This window comes from Mandrillus leucophaeus, unplaced genomic scaffold (assembly GCF_000951045.1).
Source record: "Mandrillus leucophaeus isolate KB7577 unplaced genomic scaffold, Mleu.le_1.0 Scaffold1209, whole genome shotgun sequence".
In the NCBI taxonomy this organism is placed as follows: Eukaryota; Metazoa; Chordata; class Mammalia; order Primates; family Cercopithecidae; genus Mandrillus; species Mandrillus leucophaeus.
This window is the reverse complement of record NW_012100421.1, coordinates 1-10,580: the sequence shown is the minus strand read 5'-3', so window position 1 is coordinate 10,580 and position 10,580 is coordinate 1. Positions and strand designations below refer to the sequence as shown.

The window sequence follows — 10,580 nt, the reverse complement described above, 5'->3', positions numbered from 1 at the left end:
CTCTTGTTCACATTTTATTCACTTCAGCACAAAGTACATCAGTACATGTATGTTAGGTACTCAAAAAAAATGATAGATGCACAATATAATAATGCAAAATTAAATGGAGTCCAGTTTTTGACTTATTTTTTATTACATACTCACTTCCTGAGGAGGCATACTACATGATTCCAACAGCAACACTCAAAGTAGCTAGCTCAAGTACTGTTTCACACTCAGATTGTGTATAATTTTGTTAATACTTTTTAAATCCTAAAATCTGGTTCATTCATGTCACTTTCCTGAAATGTCCTGCATGCTCTAGAATGCTTGTCTCTCCTTTAACAATTTTTTTAAAAATTAAGCTTGTTATCTACATGACTCCCAGATCAATTCTGGCTGTGCTTGTACCCGATAATTTGTTTGTATAAATTGGGTATTAGTTTTATTCGCTTATTAAATTGGGTATTAGTCTTATTCGCTGACATACAGCTTTTCAGCACCCAGAGTAAGGTTTCTCCATTCATTAAGTAGAAGTGACATTGTCTCCACATTGTCAGCAGGTAGTGTGTGTTGTACATATGTCTGGAAAGACACACTGTGTGACTTACTATCACACAGGCATAAGTCATGGCTCAAAAAACTTCTAACAAAAGAAATGAGGAGCACAGGGTAAAATTGAGATGAAATGAACATGTCATTAACCCTCTCACCTCTTTTCCCATTATGCTTTGTGAAATTAATCAGTGAATAATTCCTAGAGCTCTGGAACCTGGAACTCTCAGCGAAGAAAGGCAATAGGACACAATTAACACCCTGATTTTATTTTTTTAATAGCTTACACTACAGGAGGAAATGTCTAACAGAGTATTTAAATTCAGCATAAAATCCTAGCAACCACAATTTTAATTGCATACTGACTGCAAAAATATTTTTTTCATTGTCTAAATAAAAGGAAGGCTATAATACGTACTGTCTGCTTATTTCAGGACTCAGTTATTCATCTTTAAGAATCTTTGCTAGGATGAAAGACTCTTTCTCCAGCAAATGCATCTTGAGACCAGGACTTAATCTTTTAAAATCCTAACTCTCGTTTTGACCTATGTTAAGACTTCTATCCCTGACATAAAAGCACCTTGAACAATTTCAGACACTAGAATTTCAGGAATTTTTTATTAGTAACTCAAAAATATTACCTTTTAAAAGTCACAAAAATGAAAAGCTACCTTTGTCTGCAACACATAAACACACATGTAAAAAAAATGCACAATATGAAATTTGATTACTCAACAGCAAGTCATCACAAATGCAAGCAAAGATTGGGTTGCTGTTTCCATAGAGATGACTTTAAGTGGTTCAGTTCTTCTGGGAATTTAACCAAATCCCCATCAGCAGAAGAAAATCATCAGCAAAAATTCTGCAACATATGGCAACTGCCAACAAATCAATGAGAAGCAAAAAGAAAAAAACTTCCATTTTCTTTTCCTTTTTAATAAGAGGAATACCGTCACATTGAGCTGTTTGAAGAAGTGTACAGATTTTGCTGGGCACTCTGCGTGTAACTCAAAACTAAATAATACCAGGTTGCTTCATTCTTACATTTAAAGGGCTGTTGGTATCCAGCCAGGCTCTACAGCACATGCAATCCTGGAATGACATTTAGCCAGGAACAAGGACTGTTGCATCTTCCCATGACTCTCTGGCTATGGTCCTAAAAGAAAACTCTCAATCTCCAGGGTTATCTCTTGGGAAAGAATGCAAATGGGATTTTATTCTCTAGTATGTTTTTGAAGCTATGCTCATATTGGGGTGTGTGTGTGCGTGTGTGTGTGTGTGTGTGTGTGTGTGTGAAATTTTTTTTAGTTCTACTTATGACCCAATGATTAAAGTAAGTGTTTGTAGGAGAAAAATAATAGATGTAGTACTTTGTATTATTTTCTTTAGTTCCACCAGTCCTATATCTGGAAATCTCTTCTAAGTATCAAGGTAGAGGTCATCTAGTTCAAGATACTTAAATTATCTCTTCAGTATATCTTTTCAAGAACAAGAGTTGTGATCAATACGCAATAGGTAATCAATATTCAATGAAAATGGTTGTCTCAGAATGAGTAAACAACTCCAGTGATAAGAAATGCATTACTTTCCAAGGAACCCATTCTATTTTGAACATCTCACATCAAAAAAAAAGTTCTTATGCTGAGCTTCAGTCTATCTCCTTTTGACTTGCACCACTGAGTTCAATTTTGTGCTTCCAAGGAGATACAATTAAGCTCGATACTTTGTCCAAATGACAGCACCTCACAAACCTGAGGGCGGGTTCAGACTACTCTTCCTCACAGTCTAATCTTTAGTCCTCTCCATTCCTCAGTGATAAAGTTTCTTTTCTCCTCCCTATGCTACTCATTCACCTCTAGAAATAGGTTGGTTTGCCAATGACTTTATTCACTCCAGTTCTTCTAATGTAAAATAGACAGTTGGCCTAAGAGGGGAGGGGTATAAGAAAAATAGGCCAGGCAGGTCTGTGTAAAGCATCCTTAGGTAAGGCCTCACAGAGTGGTGACAACTGTTGTAACCTAGAGAATTAGTTACCAGGCTGAGTATTCAAATTTACATACTTTTAAAATACTATACACACACACACTCACACTCACACACACACACACACAACTTGGTCTGCAGTTGTGATCCTTGGCCAAATTACTCTGGTACCAAAAATTAAATTAGCAGGGTACCCATCTGAAATTTGAGAACTTAAAGAAAGATTCCCTGACTAGACTAGAGGAGAGGAGAGAACAGTCATCTGCGTCATTAGACACTCTGGCAAGTGATTATGGGAATTTAGCAAGTCAACTTTCTCTCAATGGCACACCAAAAATATACAAACCAAACTCATCATTCTTTAACTGCTCAGTATCTTCCATCAGGTAACCGTGTTTTACAGCAGAATGAATAGCGCACAATCAGAAAAGACGCGTCATGATTGAACAGTAATAAAAACAAGCTAGTCCTGAATAAACGATAAGGACCAGTTATCAGAGTATTTTTTAAACCTCATATTATCAACTTCATCACACAATTAATTATTTCCTTTGTTAAGATGTAAAATGTTTTTTGAATGCGTAAGTTGTGCTCTCCTTTATATATAAAGGTTCTAATGATGCATAAAGTGCGTGCAAATTGTCTGTCTTCCCATTAACCACACAGGAACATTCAGAAGACGATGGGCTAAGAATTAGATGCTGTCTGGGGCACAGCCCAGGGAAAGTGGCTGCTCTAAGCTCATTTTGAACTATTAAGGTGATGTTATGAATACGAGACTACAAAATCCTAACTCAACCACCACAAGCTCCAGTGCATGGGACATGGGACCAAAAACAAAGAGGCAAGTTTTTTCTCCAATTGGTGGAAAAGTATCATTATTTTATGATCACATGTCTTAGAGTTCTGAAGCAGTTGGTTAGTGACACTTATAGCAAGTAATTAGTGACCTAGTAGCTGGAGTTGTCCACATGCAAACTCCTCTACAAAGCAATCTCTGGGCATAGCCCCACTTGACTAATTATTGAATCATCGTGCATGAGTTTAACCATTGTTGTTACAAATTAATATCAGAGTTCCATACACACACAAATACTCACTCTCTAACGAAGAAAAAAGAATTTCTTGGTTTACCTTTGTCCATGATCTTTGATCCAGCAGGCTTATCCGGGACAGTAAGATGGTCATGATTGCTACTTAATGAAGAAGTATCATCACTAGATAAAGAGTTCAAAAATCCACTTTCTGATGTGACAAAGCTGTTTTCCGGGGCCTTGTGGCTGCCTGCCTCTGAGGGTGCAGGTGAATGAACTTGTACAGCAAACGTTATTGGTTGTCCCTCATTTTCAGCAGCAGGCGAACTGTTAACTGTGTCGGGCAAGGATTGTCTCTCTTTAGATAAGGAGGAAGGAAAACTGCTGGGTGTCTTCATTGTATTTTCCAGGGAAGAGAAAGAACACGATGTTCCACTCAGGCTGGGTGAGGATGAAGATGCCTGCTGTGCAGCCTATTTTTTTTCACAAATAAAACCAAAAAAAAAAAAAAAAGAATAAAAGACATCATGATTAAACCATCATTCTCTACCTTTCATTTTCAATCACGGTGTCCCTGTGTTATTTCAAAAAGTGACCAATAATAAAACAGTCAAAAGTAAAGGCATGATATTTATTTCTGTTTGACACACACTAGGATTTCATTCTCCAAAACTGATTTATATAACTTTACATTCACTGTTCTAGGATCTGAAAAAAAATCTCCTTATCATGATCTGTCCTATTCTTCAACACTCCCCAGAAACTTAAAAGGCCTCTTTTGGGAATCCTTCAGAATACTGCATTACACTTTGAGCAAAATATAATTTGCATCTATCACTTAATTCACACTGATGGAACAAAAAAAGGTAATTATGAAAAAGGAGAGGCTGGGTGCGAGGGCTCATGCCTGTAATCCCAGCACTTTAGAAGGCTGAGAGGGGTGGATCACCTGAGGCTGGGAGTTCGAGATCAGCCCGGCCAACACGTTGAAACCCCATCTCTACTAAAAAAATTAGCCTGGCGTGGTGGCACATGCCTGTAGTCCCAGCTATTCAGGCGACTGAGGCAAGAGAATCACTTGAACCTGGGAGGCAGAGATTGCAGCAAGCTAAGATCATGCCACTGCACTCCAGTCTGGGCGACAGAGCGAGACGCTGCCTCCAAAAAAGAAAAAGAGAACAAAAGCTGGAGCCATTCCAGAAACAAAATACGAACTTAAACCCTTGAACATCGCTCGCGTATTCCTTAGTGCATTAAAAGCCTTGGCGACATTTTCATCAGTACAGAGAGAAAACATCAAAGCAACATCACCAATGATATGGTTGGCTCTGTGTCCCTACGCAAATCTCACCTCAAATTGTAATCCCCACATGTTGAGGGAGGGACCTGATGGGAGGTGACTGGATCATGGGGGTGGTTTCCCCCATGCTGTTCTCATGATAGTGAGTGAGTTCTCATGAGATCTGATGGTTTAAGAGTATTTGGTAGTTCCCACCTCACTCACTCTTTCTCCTGCCACCATGTAAGATGTGCCTTGTTTCCCCTTTGCCTTCCTCCAGGATTGTAAGTTTCCTGAGGCCTCCTCAGCCATGTGGAACTGTGAGTCAATTAAAATCTCTTTTCTTTATAAATTACCCAGTCTCGGGTAGTTCTTTATAGCAGTGTGAAAATTGGCTAATATAACCAACAAGGATACTCTTGGAAAGAACTTGATTTCTTCTGAGATTTTTGTCTTTACTACATTTTGATGCTGAAATACATGCCTTCTTTTAAAAAAAAATGGTGACAGTACATATGAGCCTTTGTCTCTTTGGAGTTTTCTTTTTTTAATGTCCTATGTGGCAAAATAAAGATTCAGCAACTCTATCTTGTTTCTCCATTTTTAATTTTATTGACCAATAAAATCCAAAAATCTAGATTCCAGTGCTCTGTGGATCACCCTGTATCTCCAACAGCAGATAAGACAGAGAAGGCATTTTATGGTTCAGTTGCATTATATCATCCTATGGGACATGCCTGTCAACGTCAAGCATTCATAACTCCAAGGAAGGCCAGGCACAGTGGCTCATGCCTGTAATCCCAGCACTTTGGGAGGCCGAGACGGGCAGATCTCTTGAGGCCAGGAGTTCAAGACCAGCCTGGCCAACATGGTGAAACCCCGCCTCTACTAAAATTACAATAATTAGCCAGGCGTGGTGGCTCATGCCTGTAATCTCAGCTACTTGGGAGGCTGAGGCAGGAGAATCACTTGAACTCAGGAAGCGGAAGTTGCAGTAAGCCAAGATCATGTGATTGTACTCCAGCCTGGGCAACAGAGTGAGACTCCATCTCAAAAACACAAAAACAAACAAACTCTAAGGAAGTGTCAGGAAGGTTGATAGAGAGAGGAAGCCAAAGAGCAAAGTAGGATCCTCCTCAAAAACCTCAGAATCATTACAACTAATTCAGAAGAGTTGACTTTCTTCCAAATCAATATGGCCCCCAGGAAATTTGTAGATTCTGAGCTCTGAGTTTTGATGGGGGAAGCCAATATTTACCCAATGTGTGCCCAATTAGCTCCATGCTAGACATGGATTGTCAGATAATCAAGAAATACACTTTTAAGTAGCATGACATCAAAATCTCTAGTTAAGATACTAACTAATCACACATATCTTCTCAATAATCATATAGTGGCACAGACATAAAAAAAAATCCATTCAGGAATATGTCAAGTATCTTGTAAACTGGTTACTTTACATCCCTTAGATCTTTAATAACCAAGAGATCAAAGATCTGTAATTTCAATAAAACCCTAGTTATCTAGAAGAGGAAATGCACTACTCCCAAATTGTCTAAATAAATGACAAGAACAGTTTACTTATTAGCAGGATCTACAAAATAAATATTAACAAAAATATCCATTCTGGCCCAGTCCTGACACGTTCCCCTATTGTGAGCTATTTTAGTAAAACTCAACTTCTATGTGATCAACTTCCTTTTTTGAAACAACACCAAACATGAGCTTTTCCTGTTACTCCTGCTGACTCTACTTTAAATTAGATTATAGCAAACCAGGCTATTTGAACAGCAGACCATGTACACAGGTGCTACAGCATTGTCTGTAAGGTTTTTTGAACCTCAAAACTCTGCAAAGTGTCAAGACCTGTTAAATGAGCATCAGAAAGATCTGTGAAGTGTCATCCTGTTTGTGGTGCGACTCAAACACAATGCACTGTGCACTGCTCTCTCAATCCATTTTCTCTAGGCACCAGGCACCACTTATAAATTTCACTTTTAAATGGAGAAAAGATGAATGAGGGGGAAAAAAAAGAAAGAGAGAGAAACAAGAAATAGGAAGACTTGGAGAAGAGGAAAAGGCAAATGAGAAAGCGACTATATGTTCAGGTCGGGGGAGTTTTCATTGGAAAAGAGATTGACAAAATACAAATCAAAGTGAACCTGGAGTTTCATTTCCAAGGATTCAGTATGAAAACACACTTTAAAGACCATGTAGTGCTAAGGCATGGCTCATTATTTCTAACATTATGGAGAAACCAATAGCCAACATCAAGCATAGAACTCTTAGCTCAGTGCCTTCTGTGAACCATCTGCACAATATACTCATAAAGCTCCCCAATGAAGATCACATGAAAGAAGGCAGTGCTAGTCTCTCCTCTCCGCCCCACCTCTATTGGTAAATATGAGCCCATCCTTCGTGTGTCTGTTCAAACACCAACTCCTCCAGGAAGCCTTCTCTGATAGTCTCAGAGCCAGGTAGGTGCTTTGCCTGGTGCTTCTGGGCTTATTTCTATCATAATAGGTGGAACGTCATTTTGTGTATCAACTTACACAGTTGTCCCTTGAACAGTAGGGATTCAAACTGCACAGGTTCACTTAAGCACAGACATTTTTCCAATAAATACAGTCGGCCCTCTGTGTCCATGGATTCCAAATCCACACCCAAATGGGGATGAAGACAGCATTTGCGGGATGCGGGATGAGCAACTCGAGGATACAGAGAGTCGACTTTTCGTTTAGGTGGGTTCTGCAGGATCCACTGTGGGACTTGAGTATGCACAGACTTTGGTCTCCATGGGGTTCCTGAAACTAAACCCCCCACAGATACCAAGGGACGACTGGATTGCAACTACTGATTGACTGTTCATCTTTTTGATGAGCTACCTGAGAACAGGCCGGTTTTAATCATTTTTGCACCTCCATTTTTTGCCTCTTGTTTGACACATAATTGGTAACAAATTAATGACAAAGAATTGGCCAGAACCAGCTTTGTGAAGAAAAGCACCCCAGAGTTATTCAGCCTCTGGGGGAGGAGCTCCCTGAAATCCTCCATAAAGTTGCTGAGTGATTTATCCAAATCCCAAGATCAAGGGGTTATCGGTGCCAATTACAATGCAAATAGCCTGACAAAATATTCTCATAAGCTCAAATGAAAGTATTATTTTATTTAGTTAATGATTAATAATTGTATGTGGTTTCATCTCTTTCAGAACACTTCGGTATTAAGTATTTTACATTTAAATGAGGAAATTAAAGACATTTCAAAAATCTTAGTTCTTAAGAGACTATGATATGATTACATTAAAAATTAATATTGATTTTCCCTATTTTCTGTATAGGATAGTTTTAATTCTTGAAGAAGCTTCATTCAAATGTTAGCCCTAAAATCTTTTTCTTGGAATTGTTTTTCAAACACAAGTTCGACATGGTAAAAAAAAATAGTTTAAAATGGCCACCCAAAGCCTGTAATTAGGCAGAAGTGAGTAAGCATAGAAATCTTAAGGAGTCAAAGTACATGGAAACAAAAAAGTCCGAACAAAACAAAACAAAACCAAAATGAGAAGAAAGGAAGAAAAGTACACAGCTTCCCTTTCCTTATATTGGCCATATTAGCAAAAACAAAAAATAAACCAGTCAATTGTTGTCAAGCCCCAGAAGTATCATGTTTGTATTTCTCCCATATGCCAGGAGAAGCATTACCCTAAATACCAAAAGACCTTGTAATAGTATACTCCTTCTCTGCCGCTGACCTTCTGCATGACCTTGGGCAATGTGCTGACCGAAGATCTACTCATCACTGTGATCCTTAGTATCCAAGTGACCTTGAAGAAGTCATTTTACCTCCAAGTACCATTCTACCGGCTTCCTGCCTTATCACTACTCCTCACCCTACCCCAGTCCATCCTCCAAACCACAGATAGAGTATTGCTAACACATACAAAAAGTTCACAATACTCCTCTGCAGAAAACCCTCTCGTAACTGCCCATCTTAAGTAGAATAATATCCACAGTCTTCATTAGAGCTTAGAAGGTCCACATGAACCCCTAAGGACTCCTCCCCCTGCATCTCCTCCCTCCTTCTCCACGCCTTCCTAGCCACACTGGCCTTCTTTCTGAGCCATCAGCACATCTCTGGTCCCTTTTGCCAGAAAGGCTTCCCTGTGGATGTTGGGTGGACTGCCTCCTTCCCATTGCTTGGACCTCCACTGAAATATTACTTCTTCAGCAGGGTCTTCTGTGACAGAGCAGACAGAGCAGTATCCTCTCCACCCTCAACCCCTGGCCACTCTCCAGCCCACTGCCCTACTTCATCTTCTTGGTAGCATTTGTCAGTCCTTGAAGTAATTTGTTTGAATTATTACTGCATTGTCCCTCTTCCTCAACACAGAACTCAAGATGCTCAAGGGAGAAGACACCATCTAGTTTAATTCAGCGTCCCTGTAATTTTTTTTTTTTAAATAAAAACAGCTTTACTAAAACACTGGCTAGGTGTGGTGGCTCATGCCTGTAATCCCAGCACTTCGGGAGGCCGAAGCGGGTGGATCACCTGAGGTCAGGAGTTCAAGACCAGCCTGGCCAACATAGTGAAACCCCGCTTCTACTAAAAACACAAAAATTAGCCGGGCATGGTGGTCCATGCCTGTAATCCCAGCTACTTGGGAGGCTGAGGCGGAAGAATCACTTGAACCTAGGAGGCGGAGGTTGCAGTGAGCCGAGATCATACCACTGTACTCTAACCTGGGCAACAAGAGCAATACTCTGTTTCAAAATAAAAACATACACACACAAAGAAACACATTAATTTATTATGTATTATTATTTAATTAGTTAGCTAACTAGTTAGTGTATATGCTGCTGAATATGAGTGGCTGTGTGTTGCAGAAATATTTTAGAGGACAATGAATAAACTGCAATTAGGACAAGGTGCGCATTTTCCATTTTTGTTTACCCCAGGCTGCCACTTAAAATCAAATGCTATCACATTTGATGATTCCTTCCTTTCTAACACATCATAAAGTTTTGTATCTCTATGCCTTTTCTTGTGTTCTTCCAACTAGGATTACAATAGCAGACACTTTACGAACTTACCCAGATCCCCTTTACCTGGCTATGCTGCAGCCATCCCCAGCTGCTGCTAGGCCTGAAACTAATGGTTTACATCTGAGGCTTTCACCAGAGGATTACTTTGGCTATTAAGAGATGCCAGGAGACTTTATTCTCAAAAGCTCTTCATGGCACCCCCATATTGGTAACAGTCCCTGAAACATGGTAAATACACAAAAATATTTACCAGCTGCCTAACTCAAATGTATCAAGAGGGGCAAATGATATCCCATAAAGAATATTCTTCATGAAACATAAGCAGCTTGCAAATGCTACCTCATGATAGCTATGTTTATTTCTCTGGAACCTGACTTCCTCATTTGTAAAACTCATACAAGATTTCTGTGAGAGTCAAATGAAATCATTCTTCTGAAAGCCATGCAAAAGCACCAGACAAGTGGAAAATAGTGTATTTCTCATTCACATGGGAAAATATTTATGGAGCAAGAAATTTGTGGGGGTTGTGGATGAAGTCTCAGTAATGACTCGCTCACCCATCCATCTGTCCATTAAATGTTTATTTAGTTTCAAATGTGTGCTAGGCACAGTCATAAATGATGTGGGTAAATGAGAAGATATCGGGCACTGGCTCTGACTTTAAGAATGTAATAATTAGAGAAATAAACCAGATATAGAAAATCTGTA

The 10,580-nt window shown here is 39.4% G+C and overlaps 1 protein-coding gene across 1 annotated transcript in view; it reads right to left on the bottom strand.

Annotated features, from left to right (window-relative positions):
- LOC105532569 (interactor protein for cytohesin exchange factors 1) overlaps nt 1-4,019 on the bottom strand; it is a 50,505-nt gene extending 46,486 nt beyond the window's left edge. The window contains exon 1 of the mRNA XM_011970736.1: nt 3,652-4,019. Coding sequence (XP_011826126.1) covers nt 3,652-3,949 — 298 coding nt within the window. The 5' untranslated portion in view covers nt 3,950-4,019. The remainder of the gene's footprint in view (nt 1-3,651) is intronic.
- Between the last annotated feature and the right edge of the window lie 6,561 nt (nt 4,020-10,580).